Source organism: Bombyx mandarina, chromosome 03 (genome assembly GCF_030267445.1).
Source record: "Bombyx mandarina strain Sakado chromosome 03, ASM3026744v2".
Classification (NCBI taxonomy): domain Eukaryota; kingdom Metazoa; phylum Arthropoda; class Insecta; order Lepidoptera; family Bombycidae; genus Bombyx; species Bombyx mandarina.
The window spans coordinates 4,640,146-4,662,213 of NC_143210.1; the positions used below are offsets into that span (position 1 = coordinate 4,640,146).

A 22,068-nucleotide genomic window follows, 5' to 3' on the forward strand; every position below is an offset into this window, starting at 1 on the left:
TTTCGAGCAAAGGCGTTGCTATTTATAGGCACTGTACCCTCAAAGTCTTTGAACGATGTTCTCTCGACGAATGTCAACCGACAAATGCGCGGGTGACGGAGCTGCGCGCCGGTTTTATACCCTTTTTGTAGGGTATTCCTCACACGGCCTCTCCTGACTGTGGTTCGTCCTCGACCACATAACTGGGGTCCACTCGTAACGATGATGCGGAAGCGTGCGAAAGATCTTGTTAGATCCGCGCCTCCCGAGAGTTCGGCAGGGCAGCCATCCCAGCTCCAGTCTGCAACCACGATGTGAGGCTGCACCACGTGTGGCGGGCGTCCCGCTCGACCGTCCTGATAGATAATCCTGAAAATGCAGGCGGAGCGCATAATTAGCTCAGCAGGACTGCAAACGAACTACTCCTTACTCGTGACTCCCTGCGTCGGGCTTAGTAGACCAAAGGCATCATAGTCCCCAACGAGTGAAGCAGCAGGCCACAGATCGAGCGACATCGCCCTCTGCGTCACTGCCAGTCGTACGGCACCGTGAAGTCGGCGGCTCGCGAGCATCACGTGCAGTGTGCACACGAGCAGCACGTGCGGTCAGTACGCCAGAAACAGACGAGCGCGCGCAGGCAGCGGCACGCGAGCAGCACGTGCTGTATGCACGCCAGAAACAGACGAGCGCGCGCAGGCAGCGGCACGCGAGCAGTGCGCGCAGTAGCAATCATCCTTAATGCGCATATTCCTGTTATTATCCAAGGGCCAGTGTGCGTCGCCCTTCGTTAAGTGTCTTCTGCATTTGGTTACCAGTGATCCCTGTAAAATGGTCCCAGACCCACTCGTACGAAGATCGTATTAAAAACGTACGAGTGCATTCCACACGCAGAGCGTATTCAAACGTGTGAAGCTTCCCGACACGCCGACCGTAGTCAAACGTGCCGAGGCTTCTCAATACGCCAGCTTAGGCCGATTGTATTGAGGCATCTCACCGTGTAGAATTAATCACACGAGTGAGGGATACGTAAAATGGTCCCAGACCCACTCGTACGAAGATCGTATTAAAAACGTACGAGTGCATTCCACACGCAGAGCGTACTCAAACGTGTGAAGCTTCCCGACACGCCGACCATACTCAAACGTGCCGAGGCTTCTCAATACGCCAGCTTAGGCCGATTGTATTGAGGCATCTCACCGTGTAGAATTAATCACACGAGTGAGGGATACGTAAAATGGTCCCAGACCCACTCGTACGAAGATCGTATTAAAAACGTACGAGTGCATTCCACACGCAGAGTTTTTTCAAACGTGTGAAGCTTCCCGACACGCCGACCATACTCAAACTTGCCGAGGCTTCTCAATACGCCAGCCTAGACCAATCGTATTGAGGCATCTCACCGTGACTCCGAGTGAGGGATACGTAACTAGAGAGCAATCATCTATAGCTCACCCTTCAGGTTTACCATAGGAATACGTATATTTGTGAACAATGATCATTATTAACTTTACTGACTCTCAAAGAAGGCAGCACATGTCTCAGGGGACCACTCGCCCCGCCACGACACCATATATTGTGCAGCTGCTTGCGTAGTTTTGCCATAACTGCCGCTGAGCAGCCGTAGGGTATAGCGTCCACTGGGTAGAATTTCGACAACCTTATACGGGCCACGCATGCTGGAATCAAGTTTACCTGCCGACCGATATTACGCAGCTACCGGCACGTCGCTTGCGTGCTACTGTCGCAGGAACCATCGAGGGGCCCGAGCTGGCGGCAATGCCCGTGAGGCACAATCCTCACCATTCGGTAAGGTCCACAGATTGCCGGATCTAGATTTCCTGTAGACTGAGTTATTACCAAAACAAGATTATCGACATTAAAAACGGCTGCTGCTCGTCGGTGCCCATCCACGCGAGCATCATGTCGCTTTTCACTCCGTGGTACCAATTGATGAGCTCTACCTTGACCTAGTTCTCGACGAACTTCACGGCTCCGAAACACCTCAGTCGTGACATCACTAATTAGAGTTCTCACCACAGGTGTGGTGGCGTCTTTTCTACCAGAAGCTGCAGGGCGGATGTCTGTTGTCTTGCATTTTGTGATGTTCAGAATGAGCTGTAATCTCAAAAGTTGAATTGACCATTTTGCCAACATAGTCCCGAATTCACCTTCGGAAGTATGCAGTCAACCTCAAGAATTATCTACCTGTGTGACATTACGAGTCACTGGTGACTGATTTAGTGCCTGAACCCTATGAGGACTCGGCCTAACCTGACCTCCACTAAAAATGAAATCAAATCGTGAGTAGATTAGCGTTCGCGGCTCTAATCTGAGGGCCCATTATGCCCCGTATCACTATTAAAGTTTTATCAAAGCACTGGCGAGGGTAGACGCCTCAGAACCAGGGATACTAGATCTACGTGGCCTTGTTGCGAACCAACGATATTCGACATGGGAGTCGTAATTGTCCGTAGAATATCGGTGGTCTGTTCAGCGTGCGCCTTATCGTTAGAACGTGTCGCGACAGGTTCAATCGTGCGCGAGCGCGATCTCGACCTCCCGCGACGGGCACTATGAGGGCGGTCCCTGCTATGCGATCCGCGCCTAACCCGAGCACGTGACCGACGCACATCAGTACTGCGAGAATCACGCTGGTCTCGGACCCGCAAGTCATCCCGTGAAGTACGACCTCTATCGTTCGTATCGCGATTCTGTCTATCATATCTCTGATCGCGAAAGCATGTCGTTTTCGATTACGAGAATCATCTCGAGACGGTCGCCTCCGTGTACTAGGAGTTTCAGTATGTCTCATTATCACAGTTAAAATTTGCAATCACACAATAAAAATAACAAATAAAGTATGAAAGCATCAAAGTAAGCAGTCTTTGTAAAACAAAACAAAGTTCAGAGTTTTACGCTACTGTGGGCTATTTGAGTCCTTTATCCCACTTCTGATATTAGGAATCAGAAGAAAAACCATTTAAAAAAAATAACAATTAGCACACATTTACAGAGACTTAAAACAATGACTCACGCACACCACGTCCACGACTACCTTCTCTCACGAACGCCGCCGATCGAATGAATGTTTCGAGCAAAGGCGTTGCTATTTATAGGCACTGTACCCTCAACATTATTATAAAATTCGTGTTTCCTAAATTAACACTTAAAGTCTTTGAACGATGTTTTCTCGACGAATGTCAACCGACAAATGAGCGGGTGATGGAGCTGCGCGCCGGTTTTATACCCTTTTTGTAGGGTATTCCTCACAATATATATATAGTAATAATTGGAGTATATTTAAATTCGATGGTGGCAATGGTTTGGCGAAAAGTTAAGCCAGTGAGTTCTTTAATTTCGCAATTTTTTTCATCCTTCATAATATAGTCTTTTTTTTTAAGATCTTAGAAAGGACTTAAAATCTACTAAAACTTTTCTCCTCCTACATAAAACACTGAGAGTTTCATTAAACTGAATATAACAAATAGAATAAAGTTTATTAACTAAGAATAACAGTCTTGTGTGCTTGTGTCCCAAAAAGTATAAAAGGATATAATGCCTTTCAAACCAAACAGTAATGAGGCAATCTTATTCTACCGAGACATTTCAGGCACAGAGCTTATCATTATATTACCTAACTTACCTTAACTACCATCCTCAGGTGTAAGTAATATAGACATTATTTCAATGTGATAAAGTTTTCTATACAGCATGTTTTACGGTCCGGCTTGAAAAATGTCATTTTGTGGTATGGGTTCTTATAACAACTTCTCACTAGGTACGTCGTGAGTTTTTTTAGCTGTACGAATCTTAAAAAACCAAATGCAGGCCATACATTTGGATCGACAATAAGCTTCTAACCGCACTTTTGTTTTTCAGAGCGAATGCCTTGCGACTCCAATAAATCAGAACAGAGAAATAAAGTCTTTATTATGAGACGAAAGTGTTAAATCTCAGCGGTCGTCGGCCAGATTAATGCATTAATAAAACCAGTCTACTTACTCTATTAAAAATATATTTTCTGGGATATTTTTCAACTGTATCACTTATTGGTTTTTGTTACGTTTTTTTTTAATCAAAATGAAATACGCCTTGGGTGACTTTTAATAAACAATAAGAATATACTTTCATCGCAGGAGTCTTTTATTTTAAATCTATTGTAAATAACTTTCCATTACTGAAATGGATTCGAACAGAAAACCAATGTTTTCTGTTTGATTTGAACAAGGGAAGATAATTTCGTGTGTCAGAGTTTCGATCGAGTTACAAGGGTTTCTAAACGCATTTTCCTTCCTCGCTCTCCATGAAGGATTCATTGTAAGTACTTAAGGTTTGTAAACTGGATTTCAGTCAATATTAGCTTACCATAAACTTACTTCAGGAGATTTAGAGTAATTTTATCCGACTGCCTAAGGAGCCCAAAACCCACCTGTTATTAAGTGGCTTAACAAAGCCCATAGATAAAACAGCATGAATGCTGCTGTTTTAGACATGGGATCGAAGTTTATATAACAGATATCACACCTTTAAACCGGAACGCAGGACTGTTTAGCGTCAAGAATACCTAAGATGACTGTTTCTACCCATGCTCTATCTACCAACAGCTAGGAAACAATTACAATTTAAATTTAGAACCGGTAAGTATCTTAAAGTAGCATCAGAACGCTACTTCAACAAAGTGATGCGGCACGATAACCCTCTTGTCGTGGCCGCCGCTAATTACATACCCGATCCAGGCAACGTAGCGTCGCCAAGCCGCCGTCGCCCGAAACATGTCTTGTCGAGTCCCCCGGATTCATTATGGGTCCTTCGATTAGTCACCCAAGAGTTTGATGAGCTAACTAGCCCATGGACACAACCCTCTGAGTTTCTCGCCAGGTCTTCTCAGTGAGTCGCGATGATTCGGTGGTAGATTCTGCGAAGCACTGCTCTGGCTAGGGGTTGTTTGCAAATTTTCTCAGGTTGAGCCCGTACGCTCACTATAGCTAAAATAGTCCCTTAGGCTATCAGCGAATAGGAAAGAATTCATGTTACTAATAAATGATTCTGCTTAATAGGGTATTCAGTTTTGCACATTTTATAAAAGATAAAAGTAAACAAAAACTGCAAATAGTATTATAACTGTAGTAGGAAACCTAACATGTGAAGCCATTGTTTCACAAGGACTTTTAGTAACAAAAAACAAGAGCAATCGGAATTTCCAAGGAACGTAAAGCCGCAGCAGCTGATTTTCAGGAATTTAATACCATCTGCCTCCGGACAAAGGCTTCGAACAATTCGTTGGAAGCACCTTATGTTTTTATTCAGTTACAAAGCAATAATGAGCACATTGAGTAATTTCAAATTAGATTAAAATTATTGTTGATTTTACAGATACATTTCTGTTTACAATATTGGGGTTGGATTTGAACAGAAAGTCTTAATTATCTTCAAAAGCCTATGTTGGGAAAAAAAGACCGTGCAAGAGTAGAACAAAACTGATGAAAACGAATCATGTTAGAATTTCGTGACTGTGTTATGTCCGCTGTTCTTTAATATTGTTAAGCCTGTAAGAGTAATGTCATCTATCGACGAATAGCCGAAACGAATATCCAAGGATCTGGTAACATCTAGAACGCTCGAGAAAAAACACGCCATCTATTGTCAGATAGCGGTAACACATATCGAAAATACTCGACTTGTTAGAAATGTTCTCGATAATTCTAGGGTTGTCGTATCGACATATAAAAGTGTTGCAGAGATGGCACGCAGTCAGTCAGTAATCAGAACTACTCGAAGCGAAATAGCGAACGGGTCACCTGAAACGAAGCGGAAGACTGGTGGTAGGACCTCTTGTGAGTCCGCGCGGGTGGGTACCACCACCCTGCCTATTTCTGCCGTGAAGCAGTAATGCGTTTCGGTTTGAAGGGTGGGGCAGCCGTCGTTACTATACTTGAGACCTTAGAACTTGTATCTCAAGGTGGATGGCGCATTTACGTTGTGGATGTCTATGGGCTCCAGTAACCACTTAACATCAGGTGGGCTGTGAGCTCGTCCACCCATCTAAGCAATAAAAAAAAAAAAAAAAAGCGAATTGAGAATTTTAAAGTATTCTGTGAGTGTTCTAAGTGATAAATACAGTGTTAATTTGTACTTCTGTAGATTTTTTATTTATCCCGAATCCCAGCGCGTAAAAATATTAAGATGGAATTTAATAGTTTTGTAAGTTTGACATTCTGTGGGATCGAGACCAACGTAATTTGGCTCCAACATTCGTCCTAGAACGTTTCAAACAGTTAATAGGCAATTGCTTAAACAATTTTGAAGAAAATAAATTATATTTTGAGCAACCAAATCTGGGAGGCCCTTAACTTTTTTTGTTATTGTTAATATAAAAAAAAAATTATCTTCTTGATAATAAAAATGTTATTGTTCAATTGAGTAATTGTTATCAATATTTTTTTCATGGATTAGAATGTTAGTAGTATCTTTCAATCCTTCATTTATATAACAGTTTCATTCCAACTGTATCTATTCACTGTGAACTGAGCCTCTCAAAGAGGCTAGCTCTAGTAGCGAATCGCATGGGAACTGATCGCGTCCTAGATCCCTAACTCATCCTGTTTGGCTGTGGACCACCAAAACAACAAGTTTTAGTACGATATCAAAATGTTATTATAGCTTTATTTTAACACAAAAAATCACAAAAACATATTTTTCAGAAACGTTGATATTATTAATATTCGCTGGATTATGAGTTCGCTACGGGAGCCTTTTCGTGAATAATACGATCCGGGGATAACAAAGAATTTTGGTAATGTAATTCTTTATGAAAAATCGATAAAAGAGTTCGTTGTGACTGAACAAAATCCTTCACTTATACGGTCATTGGATGAAATTCTGATTTTCTTGTCAAAGGAATGTTATCTATTATTGTGTGTAAAGCGTGACCTTTGGATATCAATGTCACTGCCACTGATAATATTGAGACGTGACAATTGTTGTTTATGTATTACTCCGCAGCATCTTTCTAAAGGGATAAATAGCAAATCTTTCTAAAAAGATTTATCTAAGAAATAGAGAGGGACGAAACGTGGAATGAACGACGTTGGAGTCGACAACGAATTTAAAGTTCAGAATATTTTGATATTAATGACCGCTAATTTAAGTTAACGTTTGTCTGAGCTGTTTCTAAACTTTTACTAAAAAGGGTATTAAGCCCATCGTCAATTTAAACAAATACAACACACAATCATTTATTTGGCATATAACAAAGTGTCGTTGATAATGCTTTCCCTACTTGTCTGGGTAGTTTGCAGTTTGCAATTAAGTACCGAAAAAAAATTGAGATTTTACTTTCGTAGAAAGATAAGCTGACGATTTGCCTAATAGTATTAATAGAAGCTACGTAGATTACATTGTATCTGATACTACCCTTGAAATGGAAAAATACTTACTGTTTTAACAATCAGCTCAAGTCAAGTCAAGTTGGGAACGTCACTTCTTTACCTCAACGTCACTTCCTTACCCCCAAAGTTGAGTGTAGGGCGAAGGAAACTTGAAGCAAGAAAAACATTGGCTATACCAATAATATGAAATTGGGAATTCATAAATCAAAAACTTGTACGAGTATAGCAAAAATGTCAAATAATAATAACTTCATTAAATTTTGAATAATTTATTTTTTATTTTTTATTGCTTAGATGGATGGACGAGCTCACAGCCCACCTGGTGTTAAGTGATTACTGGAGCCCATAGACATCTACAACGTAAATGCGCCACCCACCTCGAGATATAAGTTCTAAGATCTCAGTATAGTTACAACGGCTGCCCCACCCTTCGAACCGAAACGCATTACTGCTTCACGGCGGAAATAGGCGGGGTGGTGGTACCTACCCGTGCGGACTCCCAAGAGGTCCTACCACCAGTGAGAATAATAAATGAGAAATTGAGCACATGCGCCATAAAAATAATTCTAGATAAAACCTCTGATCATTCAAAACAAATACAGTAAGTAACATGCGAAAGTTGATCCCTTTTCGTTAATATTGAACGAAGCCTCTGAGCGATGTATTTTTAGACATCTGAATTCAGTGAAATTTACGAATTGAGTGACAATGAGAGCTTCACGAGTCACGTTTGAGTGCCTTGGAGTGTTCGGTATTATAAGTGTTAACCAACACTGCGAATGCGAAGAAATTTTTAAAATCCCGATCATTGCCAAATGGCATTGTTAGTTGCATGCTGTTTTGAACAGCCAGTTTATTATGTTTGTGAGGAATAGCTGCGACTGATGTGATGATGATGACTACGTTATAAATAATATCAAAAGGGATCACGATTATGTTACCAGACTCGTCGTTGAAGGCATCTGATAGCAGGAAAATTAAAAACCGTCATTAACACTGACATTTAGTATACTCTGTCGCTATGGTTAAGCCATAAGAGTAGTTTTAATTATGAGTTAACTATATTGTATCTGATGAGGAGTTTCACAAGTATATATATTCAAAATTTAAGCTGTGTTAAAATTGAGAATGACATCAGTCTGGAAGGAGGTCTGGAAGGAGGTGTATATATTCAAAATTTAAGCTGTGTTAAAAAAGAGAATGACTTCAGTCTGGAAGGAGGCGCAAACCCGGAAAATTATAATTTGCGTAATTACTGATGGTAGGACCTCTTGTGAGTCCGCACGGGTAGGTACCACCGCCCCGCCTATTTCTGCCGTGAAGCAGTAATGCGTTTCGGTTTGAAGGTAAGGCAGCCGTTGTAACTATACTGAGACCTTAAAACTTATATCTTAAGGTGTATGGCGCATTTACGTTGTAGATGTCTATGGATTCCAGTAACCACTTAACACCAGGTGGGCTGTGAGCTCGTCCATACATCTAGGCAATAAAAAAAAATCCGGTCTGGGTCTGGATACCTTTTTTTATTTATTTATTTTTTCCACAGGAGAAAATCGCCGGATCCCCACCCGCGCGGCAGGTGGGGTATGTGAGAGTTGAACCTCACTAAAAACTCCTGCCGCTCACAACCGGCGCCCTACCTCGGACCGGGCCGGAGCCCAGTCGGGGCTATTGAAACGGCGGGACAGGGTTGACGCAGAGCACATTACATCCATCCCACCGTCCCACGGACGCCGGACCGGTGGCCGCCAGCGACACGACCACCGGTTCCCTCGTTCAGCGGGCCGAGAGCCCGCTTTGATGGCGCCGCGTTACACCTTCCCCCAGAGCGGTCGGGGGAACGCGGTCTACCATCACCCGGCTTCCTATTGCGGGTGAGCGTGCAGAGCATGCCACCCCACGTCTGGGTCCCTCCCCGCACAAAACGGGTGGGACCCGGGGTTTCTGCGTAGTGAGGAGAGCTTTCCCTCACTCGCCCCGCCGCCTCCTTCTGCGAGATGGTGCACTCGCAGAAGTCGAGCATAGCCTTCCATGACTCATCGCTGCCAAGCATCGACGCCACGACGCCAGGCAGCGACAAGTCAGGTCCTATCTTTGCGACCAGGACACGGCGCTGCACCTCCCAAGCGGGGCAGACAGCGAGCGTATGCTCCGCCGTGTCCAGGTCGTGTCCACAATGGTGACACCTCGTCGTCGGCTCAGCCCCTATCCGGCGCAGGTACTTCCCGAAGCATCCGTGCCCGGTCAGCACCTGCACCAGACGAAAGGTGAGACGTCCTTCGCCACGATTCACCCAGTCATCAAAGACCGGGTAAACCGCCTCGACGGTCCGTAGCCCCCACGTGGGGTTGGCCAATCGCCTCGACCACGACTCGAGCACGGACCGCCGAGAATGGGCCTTCCGCGCCCGCAGCTCACTTTCGGGGAGACGCGCCACGCCCCGAGCACGAAGCTCGCTGCGCCACCGATAGTCGGCAGCGAGCGACTCCGCCTCCAGCTCCCATGGCGGCGTCCCCGCCAAAACACACGCCGCCTCGAAGGAGACGGTGCGATATCCGCGAATGACCCTGATGGCAACGGTGCGCTGCGGCCGGCGCAGGAACCGAGCCATAGTGGCCCGGTTACGCGGCTCAGCCCACACAGGTGCACCGTACAGGGCCATCGATCGCACCACCCCCGCGTAGAGGCGGCGCACAACCTGATCCGGTCCCCCAACATTCGGGAGCAGCCGGCTCAAAGAACCGGCCGTCCCCATCAATCGGGGGACCAGCTCCGCAAAGTGAGCACGAAAAGCCCACCGGCTGTCCAACACGAGGCCGAGGTACTTCAACTGCACCCCGACCCCTATCCGGACGCCTCCAACCACGATGTGGGTGTCAACGGGTGGCGCCCCCCGCGGCCCGTGAAACCACAGAGCCTCGGATTTATTGAGCGCCACGTCGAGACCCAGCCTCCTTATCCTTCCGACGACGAGGGCCACTCCCGCTGTGGCGAGACGGGCAGACTCCCTATAATCATCCCCCCGGGCCACGACCAACGTGTCGTCCGCGTAACAAATAACGCGGAGGCCCGGGAGGAGGGCGCCCCTCAGCACCCAGTCGTACCCGATATTCCACAAGAGGGGGCCGAGAACCGACCCCTGCGGAACACCACGCACGACCGGAAAACGATGAAGGGTCCCACCGTACCCGGTACATACGACCGACCTGGCCCACAAATAGGACCCAACCAGCCGGCGGAGGTAGAGGGGCACTCCATGCCTCTCCAGTGCCCCCCCTATCACGGTCCAGGGCAGAGTGTTAAATGCGTTGGCGATGTCAAGAGACACCGCCAGCGCCACCCCACCCCGAGAAACGGCCTCGTCCGAGAGGGACCGCACGCGAAGAATTGCATCCACGGTCGAACGGCCCTCCCGGAAGCCGTACTGCTCCGCCGACAGGTCAGGCCCCACCCCGACCAGGTGCCGAACGATGCGGGCAGCCAGAATACGTTCCAGCAATTTTCCCGCCTCGTCCAGCAGTACGATAGGACGATACCCGGCGGCTGTATCCACCGGGCGCCCCTCCTTCCTCAGGGTCTGGATACCTTGACGATAACTTGGGATTTTTCTTTTAAAACTTATTTAAAGCTACTCTCAATTTTAACTACATATTATTATATTTCAATAATTTATCCATACCTCAGAGTTTTAATCACGAAAAATATCTACCTAGCACTTTAAACTAACTAAATACATATAACCATGATATTACAGCTTTTTTTAAATTTATCCTATATAAATTTGTTGTAACCCTAAATTATTGTATGATGCCTTGAAATAAAAAATGAAAAATTCCCTGTTATAATCTCGATAAATAACTTCTGACAGCTAGATAATATTTGAAGGGTAAGTAAAGCTTCAAGGGTAAAGGTAAAGGTTAAGTAAAGCTATTTCATTCGATAATTCAATAATTTCCGATTATTTACTACCGAAAAATTATCTAATATATTTGTATTAAATATTCAAGTTTTTTAAATACTAGAGGTACTGCAGTAGTCGAAATTCGACTATAATTAATTGGAATTGTACGTTTGTACACCATTATGATTGTATTTTATACTTCTATAATCACAAATTTTACAATTTTTTTTATTTTTTATATATAAAAAAAATAATAACAAAGACAAACCATATTCTATTCCCAATTTGACAACAGACGTCAAGAACAAAAGTTTGACAATAAATAGTATGCATGCGTGTGTGTGTCAAATACATGGTATGTAGTGTGTGTAATATTTTCTTTATTGATTTAATGTATCTTTTATGCATTATTTTAAAAAAAATATTAGCATTGTGCACTTCTTCTCTATATTCTCTATAAGTGTGGAAAATTTCATATTCCTCCGTCCGCGCAATTTTCTTAAAAAGGGATACAAAGTTTTTGCTTTACGTATTAATATATAGATTCCTGAAACCTTTATTTTGGATTTGATAATAGTTTGGTAAACGTTTTAATAAAATGACATAATTAACGTCTACACAAAAGAAAGCAACAATTCAATGAATTTAACATTTAAATAAATAGTAACACATAATAAGTGGTATTTCAATAGAGCAACATGAATATTGGTCACGGATTTTTACTATACAATAGTTGAAGCCATTTCAATGGAGCTCAAACTCTGAATACGGTCTGGAGAACACTGAATATTGAGATACCATTTTTGTTTTGTGCTCGAAGCTTTTTGCTTGTCTTTTGAAAAACCGCAATTGTTTTATGCTATGAACATTTATGAAAATTGGACAAAATCGTGTAACATAGTTGGAATGATGCCGAAAAAAGAAAAAAAGAAAATGAATTTTCCTTTATATGCTATTAGTGCTTTCAACTATTTTCCGACTATGATAAACAAAGTTTTTTTTTTTTAATGTAGTTTGATCCATTGCCTGGATGCAATGCCTTGCGACGAAGGGCTCGACGAGTAAATTAACTCTCAGACACAGCCCACTGAGTTTCTCGCCGGATCTTCTCAGTGGGTCGCGTTTCCGATCCGGTGGTAGATTCTGCGAAGCACGGCTCTTGCTAGGGTTCGTGTTAGCAACGTCATCAGGTTTGAGCCCCGTGAGCTCACCCACTAGCTCGGTTACGCTGAAATGGCCTCTAAGGCTATCAGCTTAGGTAGGAAAAAAAAAAAGATGCAATGCAAAAGATATAATATTGATGTTTTTTTCATCGTGAAATAGCCTTGTTTTCCGGTCAGAGAATTTTTCTTTTTATCACAAAGCAATTGTTTTCAAATTTGCATTCCAAAAGCTGATAATCATGAACTCATTGAACTTTTCAATTTGTTGGCGAGAAGCATGAAAACTTTTTACGTTAATAACTTTTACAACTGCCACTTACTAATTAAATTAAAATTTAGCTCAATTTGTTACCAGTCGTAACACTAACATTCCTTGTTTGACACTTTTTCTATTAAAGTTATTTTCGAAAATAACCTTATAATTTTCACTGTCATAATATTTTAAGCATATCTAATATTGAAACATCCTGTTATTTAGAAAAAAAATTACAAATGGAAATTTTTTCGTATTCATTTTTATTACATTTGTCTTGAGATTTTATGAGCTAATTATAAATTACTGTTGTATGTAATTTCACTTTAAAGCTCTTTTTATCGTAATTTTAGCTTGCTGGTTGTGTTGATGGTGGCGTTATTACAACAGTTAGTTTTTACTGGTGATAGGACCTTTTGTGAGTCCTCACGGGTAGGTACCACCGCCCCGCCTATTTCTGCCGTGAAGCAGTAATGCGTTTCGGTCTGAAGGGTGGGGCAGCCGATGTAACTATACTTGAGACCTTAGAACTTCTATCTCAAGGTGTGTAGCACGTTTACGTTGTAGATGTCTATGGGTTCCAGTTACCACTTAACACCAGGTGGGCTGTGAGCTCGTCCATACATATAGGCAATAAAAAAAAACGTCTATGAGACTTCTGCCTCATGCTTCAAGTTTAATTACGACTGGATGTTAATATGTACACTAACTAGTTAATTAAAATAAAGTGAAAAGTGAGTATGTCCGCCGAAATTTAAACAAAAACTTGTGGACGAATAAACAAAGGTATTTCCTTTTGTAAATTTATTTGCAGCAATTAAACAGTAATGAGTTATTAATAGGAAAATAAAATCCATCTGCTGCTTGTTAGTGATCAAATGACGCTGAATATATTTCAAAGTTTGCTTATTCGCGTACATGTTATAAATTGTCAACAGCGTTATTGATGAGATGGATATTTCATGAAGCGAAACGTGTTCGAGCGTACTTCGAATATAAATTGGTCTTATATTGAGTCCTAAACAAATAACTTAACATTACGATGTTCACATCCCAAGTGTATTTGACAGCATTTTTGGGAATCGAAAATCAAAATTTCATTATAAATCATAATAAAGAGCAAATTATAGAAACAGAAATGGTTGAATTAAAAGAAGCACCAAAAGTAGAAACAGAATGTGATGTTGAAATGAATATATGGAGATTTAACCCAAGGAGAGTTGACGTCAGGCAAGGGGCCGCTTGTAAAACTCATGCCAAATCCTTATGCAGCATGATAAGAGAACATGCTGCGCTAACCCCACATAATGTGGGGTAAAGGCAAGAACAAGAAGCTATTAACAGTATTAACCTTTTTTCATATTAATGGCACTGATTATAAAGCCTCTTATTGTAAACAAATTTTGGAAATAGTGATTTTTTGCCCTTGAAATTTGAAAACGCATTGAAACATGTGTCTCAGGCATCAATTACGTGAAACTGAATCCAGTTTCTGTCATCGTTATGAATTTATCATATACCGGTTTTTATTTAATTACAAATGTTTGATTATGATTCCTAGAGTACTTTGTTTGTTATTCTCAAACAAACAGAGGCAAGCAGTTACAAATAATTGGGCAGGTCAGCAGAAACACATAAATTAATTCTATTTCATCTATACTAATATTATAAAGAGGAAAGATTTGTTTGTTTGTTTGTATTGAATAGGCTCCGAAACTACTGAACCGATTTGAAAAATTCTTTCACTGTTTGGCTAAGCTATTCCCGAGTGACATAAGCTATAATCTTTTTTGAAAAAAATTAGCAATCCTTACTAAAACTCCAATAATGTAAGCCAAGGTGTCAAAAAATTACCTAAAATATTCTTTACATCGCGTGCCCTGCGAAAACTATTGATGATAGAATAAAATAATTTACTACGACTTTATAGAACACATTATTATTTACAAAAAGTGTCGGGACAGCATATGTCTAACTATTATAGTTATGCCGCAATAAGTGTTCTTTTATTTAAAAAAAATTAAACAACATCAAATACCGTTGAAATTTTTGATAAAGACCCGAGCGGAGCCGGAGCGGGCCGCTAGTTTTCAATAAACTCGTATTCGGACGCACCTAACCAAACAGACATTTATGAATTTATAATAACATCAGTTTCATCAGTAGGTGCCGATCGTCAGTTTCTACAAATTAAATTAACATAAGCAATCGAATTGTTAAAACAGAATTATTTGTCAGCCATTATCCCAAATAATAGTTTAATAGATTAATTTTTTTAAGGATTTATTTTTTAATATAACCTTTTAAATGGGACTAGTAGTAGTAGTAGAGTACTAAAGGCAAAACGTTTCGTCAAACCACGAAACAGTCATGAGTTCAAGCTTGAAAGGTGATACAAACTTTATCCAAGTGAGACCGGTATAATTTGACCTATTGCACCATTTGGCGTCATGACCATGGTTCCTAATGTACTTTATACCTACATACATATATATCTTCTCAGATAACCACTTACAACGAAATGGCTGGTGCGTTTCTCTGAGAAATAAATAAAAGCAAATGAAGAAGACAATACAATGTTGTACAATATAAAAAAAATACAACTTAATCTCGTGTTTTTGTCTATCTATTTCAGATTCCTTGCTGCTTACAATTCATAGCTTCAGAAGGACAAATATAAAAATAAACCATAATGAAAAGCAGATTTGTAGATACATTTATTTATCTTATAGTCAAGTAGAATGAAACTGATATCTTTTGTTAAATTTTTAAACCATGACATGTATTCAGCCTTGAAGAAACAAAGTGATTATTTAATCTGCACCATAATATTTAAATCGATATAAAAAACAAAATCACTGACGTACAAACATTTTAAACATTCCTAATGGAGTTATCAAGAAAACTATTCGGTCTTTGATTGAAATTCTGTGGATTCTTCCTGTTGGCTTCCAAAGCCAGCCAGTTGAGGAGCCAAAACGGCTGCTTGTCGACCGGCAGTTTTCTTAGTCGATTCACCAGTTCAGCGTCACCCAAAGCTTCGATCGGGAGTCGTATTGTCGTCGTACTGATATCGTCTCCGAATCTGGAATTTGACCAAATTATATTTCAACTAGTGGTCCCGCAGTAGTCGAAATTCGACTATAATTAATTGGAACTGTAATTTTGTACACTATTATGATTGTATTTTCAACGCCAAGACTCCACTATAGAAAAATATTAATAAAGACGAAGAACATTTAATATTATTATACTGTAATTAGAGGCCTTTTGTTCCTCACGAAAACAAATAAGACAAAAATTTTATCATTAGCAGATTTTCTCACGGTTTTCTTGTTCGCGTGCGAATTATAATATTATAGTTTTAAGAAATAATTAATCTAATTTTTAGGTAAATACTTTTTTTTAATTAGCGTATTGTGAAAATTGTGTTGAGTTTACTCTTAAAACCTTATTAGCATTGACTGATGATAATTTGCTACGAATTGAATACGTCGTTAATGAAGACTAGAAGCGATCTTTTTGCCAAGACGATTTCAGGTGAAAAAAAACATCAAATCGGGAATGTTACCACGCACTGACCTACGCTCGACAGATTTAACATAACGATTTACAACCAAAATAAATAATAGTTTAAAAAAACTAACAAAATACGCTTTGGTGCATGGTATAAGTAATTTTATAAATATTTTATAATTTTTTTATGAACAGATATGAGTAGAAGGGCTATTTTGATAATATCCTGAAAAGCACCCCACGCTCTTTTACAATAAAATCATTTTTCTTATTCTATTTTTAATTCAACTTTATTAAAAATTTTAATTTTCTATTTTTTAGTTGGATTTTGTATAAAAGCGTATTTTCTTAATTTTTGAAACTATCATTTATTTTTCATTTCTTAGTAGAATTTCAATTTTTTAATTTTTTTTTAAATATCGAATTGTCATCGGTCCTTAATAAGTATACCAAATTTCGAGTTAATCCGACGTTTTGAAGGGGTCAAAATCATGTTCAAAGATTCCGTTACAAACATACATACATACGTCTGAAGCTAATAAAAGCTTATTAAACCAACTAAATCTAATCCATTAATACTTGTTAATCTTTGAACATGTCTTTCTTCAAACGAGGCTTGTGGAGAGTATTAAGCGGTAGGCAGCGGCTTGGCTCTGTCCCTGGCAATGTTGAAGTCCATGGGCGACGGTAACCACTCACCATCGTCTGCCTACAAGGGCAATAAAAAAAAAACACATACCTATTGCCCAAGGCGTCTTCTGGGGGTGCCGTGCTTTGAATTGCAGGAAAACCTATTGGTTGTCTTCCAGCGTATGGCGAACGTTGGGCCGAGCAGCAAATAACCATCATAGCTACGCAGAGTACTGTAATCTTCATGATGCTACTGTAAATAATGTGAATCTAGTTAGACTGGTTATACGGTGTTAAAATTAAACATTAAAGACATTGGAGACGTTCTTGTCATCTTTTTTATTTATTTTTATTGCTTAGATGGGTGGACGAGCTCACAGCCCACCCGGTGTTAAGTGGTTACTGGAGCCCATAGCATCTACAACGTAAATGCGCCACCCACCTTGAGATATAAGTTCTAAGGTCTCAAGTATAGTTACAACGGCTGCCCCACCCTTCAAACCGAAACGCATTACTGCTTCACGGCAGGAATAGACAGGGTGGTGGTACCTACCCGCGCGGACTCACAAGGTCCAACCACCAGTAAAAAATGTTTTTCATTAGAAAAAAATCATCTTTAAACTAACACGTGAAGCAAATACTTTGTACACAATATAGATAAATAGAATGCAATTTTTTTTTTAAATTATGCATAAACAATACATGACATCAATAAAAAAACATTACACACACTACCATGTTTTTGACACACACACACACACACGCATTTATACTTTTTTGTTTAATTTTTCTGTAATCTGTGGTCAAATTGAGAATAGATTAGTATTGCTTGTCTTTAATAATTATTTGTCTATAGTGTAACTTTGGCGAAAACTCTGATTATAGAACAATGCCTATTATATAAATGATGATTATATAAATGTGACAATAGAACTATAAAAATGTTCAAAATTATAATTTAAATTAATTATGGTCGAATTTGGACCACTGGATGACCACTAGTAATTATTATTAGTACTATAAACAGCGTTGTTTTATTTAGTAGTGTAGAACCTTGAGACATGAGGTCGGAATATTAATTGAATTATATAACCGTTGTCGCGTTCTTCAAAGCAGAATGCGTAACTGTTTCGTGGAAATTGTCTATATACCAGCACGGTCTTACAGTACATACAATACCCAGTACCTTACAATACCCTACCAATATTAATTGCGCGTATTCATAAACGTTTTGCAAGCTTGATTTTTGTTAAATTTACTAAATGAAAACGCAAAGTTTCAGAAACAGGGCCCTGAAACTGCTATACTTTTAAGACAAATATTTTTTGTATGGCAACCAGCGACATCTTGTAGCGGATGCCCCTAAACTTATATGTTGTTAAATTTAATGGAATTTCATTATTGTACAACTAACCAAAGAAATTGAAAAAAAAGAACACAAGTCTTTATTTGAAGACAAATCGATTAAATTTTATCAATTTGTGGTTTCTGAAAATTTACAAAATCCTTCATTAAAAATAAAATATAGGTAATCTCTTACTGCCATCTATAGGAGCAATAAGAAACTAATCTAAGCGAAGCCATCTAGTGGGCGAAGCCCGTAAACATTATTGTTGAGTGCTTGAGTTGCTTATCTATAACTAATGTATGTGTATTATCTATGTTCAGAAAATAGATTTACATTTTAGAAAACTATAATTTGTATTTTAATCTATTCATTGTTATATCTCGTCACTGTGCAAAAACAAACATTGTGATTAATTAGAACCGTTAATTGACCCGTGACTTTTGATGTAATCCAAAGGTTGAGTTGGGCACAGATAAAATACTCATCTATCTACATAATTGGTCAGATACTAGAGACTAATCGACAAGGGTAGATTGAGAGAATCATCATTCATGTTTTAGACAAACATCCTTATCAGATTTGTGAAGGCACGCGCTTGTCACACGCTGACTACCCGTCATTTGAGTTTATTTGTAATTAATTGCTGCAGCGCACAAACAAACTAACCGGTTTTTTTTCAGTTAGATTTTTTTGTCCGCTTCAATGTGTGTGTGAGCGGAGTCCATAGATATCTACAACGAAAATGTCGCCACCGCTTTTAGATTTGAGTTCTTAGATCTATGTTTTTACTGTACAGAGGCTGCTCCGCCCTTCAAACCGAAACGCAATACTGTTTCACGGCAGAAATAGGAAAATTTAAATGTCATTGTTGGGAAATAATTGGCTATTGCTAGTAATCGTCTCATTCATTAATTCATTGCGCATAGAATAGGTTTATTTAGAACGCTAACAAATTGAATTAATGTTACGTTAGATCCTATTTTTTTTATTTCAAGTTTCAGCTCATTCGACCCAAACAATCCTTGTGTCATGCAAGATGCTCTCTGCGGTAAAATCAGAGTCGAGCTTACTCATAAATGTAGGTAGGTGATAGCTTAGGTGGGTTGGGGAAAAATTATGATCTACCCTGCAAAGTCCTCAAAAACTTCTTAACTTAAACTTAATATATATATTGACCAAAATATTCCAAATCATCGATCGCTACGAAGTGTAAGTTTTAGAAGAACCTGCGGCCACCAGATCCCACAACTATTTTGTACCTACTACGCATTCTACAAATAGTTATACACCAACAAATTTAAGTGATTGCTTTGACTCTGGTTTCAAGACATTACGGAAACCACAATATTGCTTAAGCTATTATGTTGTGAACAAAGATACGGGGAAGCAGAAAATTACGTACGAGGTTATCGTGATCATATTTATGAATAAGGTTCAAATTTTATTAATTTAATGGGTGGTACAATTGTCCTACCACTCTTGAGATCTAGTTTTGAAAAGAGGGGCAGCTATTTATTACATACGATTTGAAGTCCGACGATGTGTCTCAAGACAGGGGGGTCTGCTCACGTCATGATGTCTATGGACTCAGGCAAACACGAAACTAAACCGAGAACCGGGAGGGCCGTTCACTTTGGCTGTATAAAAAGCAATAAAAAATATATAGTTATTCACTTACATTGTTTACAGACGAAAATTTAATAAAAATAAAAATCACGAAATCCTAACTGCTAATCTTTGGAAATCTATTGAACTAATATTAAAAATTCACTCAGAACGATATTCACACACAAAACGTCTAACGAACACTGATTCTATATTTATCATTCATAAGTTTATAAACAAAAACCAGAATGGTATTTTATCATTAGAAGGAAAGGAAATGATTTAAATCTGCATAAATTAAAAAGAGACAGACTGTAAATAGTGTGTGTTAGACAAAGACGGTAATAGAATGATGGACGTAATGACGTAGTGGGTTTGATTGGTTCGGTTTTACAAATTATAAAGAATTTACCTAATTTATCCGAAGCGTTTTTTTCTGACGAACTATTGAAATGAGTCCAATTTGATGCGTCATACGAATTCAACTTGTGGTTGGTAATCCCCTTAAAACTTATTAGTTGATGAAATTTTACATAAAAAATATGGCGAACATATATATGTTAGTACATACGTAGTACATGTTTGGTAAAAATCATCACTTAAATTTAAGTGCATAGTATTTGCGTAATAAATAATTAATTCTGATAAATTCATTGACTGAGACAAACTAAAATGACAGAAATGTTCGCCTTGAATTTCAAACAAATTCTAATTCAGTACACAATAACAATTGCTCCAACATAAACAACAGGCAGTTTCTTAACCAGCTATGCACAAACTTCAGCTTACTACATATTGCTTTGGAATATGTGGTAAACTAGATTAGTTAATCTTTGAAATGCATGATTGCTTCGAGCCCAGGAATACTTGTGGTAATTAACAATAATTTTAGCTTTCACCCCTTTGCGTTATGTAGATATTCAAGATGGTAAGGGGCTATTGTCGTATCATTATAGGGAGTGCTCTAAGGAATTTTGTGTGTGACCGGATCAACGTCATCTACTTTGAACATCGCGTTACTAACTTTTAGACTTAGAGTATGTTTGAAAAAAACACTGAAGTTCCAAATGACAGTTTTTTTTCCTACCTAAGCTGAGAGCCTTGATAGGCTATTACAGCTTAACCTTAACTAGTAGGTGAACTCACGGGGCTCAAACCTGACGACGTTGCTAGCACGAACCCTAGCCAGCGCCGTGATTCGCAGAATCTACCACCGGATCGGAAACGCGACCCACTGAGAAGATCCGGCGAGAAACTCAGTGGGCTGTGTCTGAGGGCTAATTTACTCGTCGAGCCCTTCATCGCAAGTGACGGGTTCGACGAGAACGATGACCGGTGCTTGGGGTACCTAAAAGCACCGTTAGTGGATCGGGAGGATCCGAAATGACGTGTTTGGGGCGACGTCGACTGCTTTCCATTCTGTCCGTAGGATCGGGAATGCCAAACGACAACATTTCATGGCAACATCACATCATTCAGCAGTTGCATCGGTCTATTCAGTCAAAGCACACAGACATTGAAGATCTTCCTTTGTCGTTCTGCCAAAGTTCATCCTTACCTATTCATTATATTCATCCGGAGTACATTTCCAGACATCATTCACGCCACATACCATCTAGCCCTGAAATAAACCCTACGCTCTTTCCTAAGCGCATCGATAGGTCCTTCTTGAAACGAGATTCGAAATATTTTAACCAGTAGCTTACCCCCCTTGGCGTTTCTAATCATTATTCGTACGACTTCTAAAAGTTGTCAAGTTCAAATCCCGAATTCAAGTACTAAAACAATGGGCCCTTTACACATGCAAATTTTTTGGCTTTGAAGAGTAACCTCATTTCCGATTTGGGGCGATCTGTGATCTTCACTAAGTTAAATTAAATTATACCCCAAAATATTTGTTAGGTGCTTAAAAAAGAAAGGGGATGCGTTACGGTACAGCGAACGAAATGAAAAATAATCTGGCTCTAAAGCATTTTTGGTCTTCTCCGTAATATAATTCCGCAAAGCGTTTTCGGAAAGAGAGCCTGTAGATAGCATGCCGCCGCTTCACAGCAGAAAAAAGCAGGCTGATGATGTCGACTGCGTCAAGGTCTACGTCTAATAACAAACTGAACATGCAATTTTTTCTTTATATTCCTATTTACCTGTAGATTCGAGGGGCTATTATTGCGTCACCATGACTGATGTGCGAGCTCACCATGCTCAGCCTGAATGGATTTGTTAAAATCGGCCATAGCAAGAGCATTGCTTCACTGAATCTACCATCGGACTACGACGGCGAGAAA

At 39.9% G+C, this 22,068-nt stretch overlaps 2 protein-coding genes across 3 annotated transcripts; both read right to left on the reverse strand.

The window, feature by feature from the left end:
• Positions 1 to 63: 63 nt before the first annotated feature.
• On the reverse strand, positions 64 to 2,166 carry LOC149503265 (uncharacterized). Its single transcript, XM_089738503.1, has 2 exons — positions 2,040 to 2,166; positions 64 to 1,671 (listed from the first exon to the last, which is right to left on the reverse strand). Exons 1-2 carry the CDS (start codon positions 2,131 to 2,133, stop codon positions 1,487 to 1,489), a joined length of 279 nt encoding a protein of 92 aa, XP_089594629.1. The 5' UTR covers positions 2,134 to 2,166; the 3' UTR covers positions 64 to 1,486.
• Positions 2,167 to 13,451: 11,285 nt separating this feature from the next.
• LOC114252309 (uncharacterized) lies at positions 13,452 to 20,016 on the reverse strand. 2 transcript variants are annotated; one of them, XM_028186807.2, is made up of 3 exons: positions 19,857 to 20,016; positions 16,940 to 17,083; positions 13,452 to 15,769 (listed from the first exon to the last, which is right to left on the reverse strand). In XM_028186807.2, exons 2-3 carry the CDS (start codon positions 17,074 to 17,076, stop codon positions 15,559 to 15,561), a joined length of 348 nt encoding a protein of 115 aa, XP_028042608.2. In that variant the 5' UTR covers positions 17,077 to 17,083; positions 19,857 to 20,016; the 3' UTR covers positions 13,452 to 15,558. The 2 variants fall into 2 exon arrangements, with proteins under 2 accessions (XP_028042608.2, XP_089595467.1); XM_089739341.1 differs by having other exon boundaries at positions 16,940 to 17,080; positions 19,857 to 19,996.
• Positions 20,017 to 22,068: the final 2,052 nt, after the last annotated feature.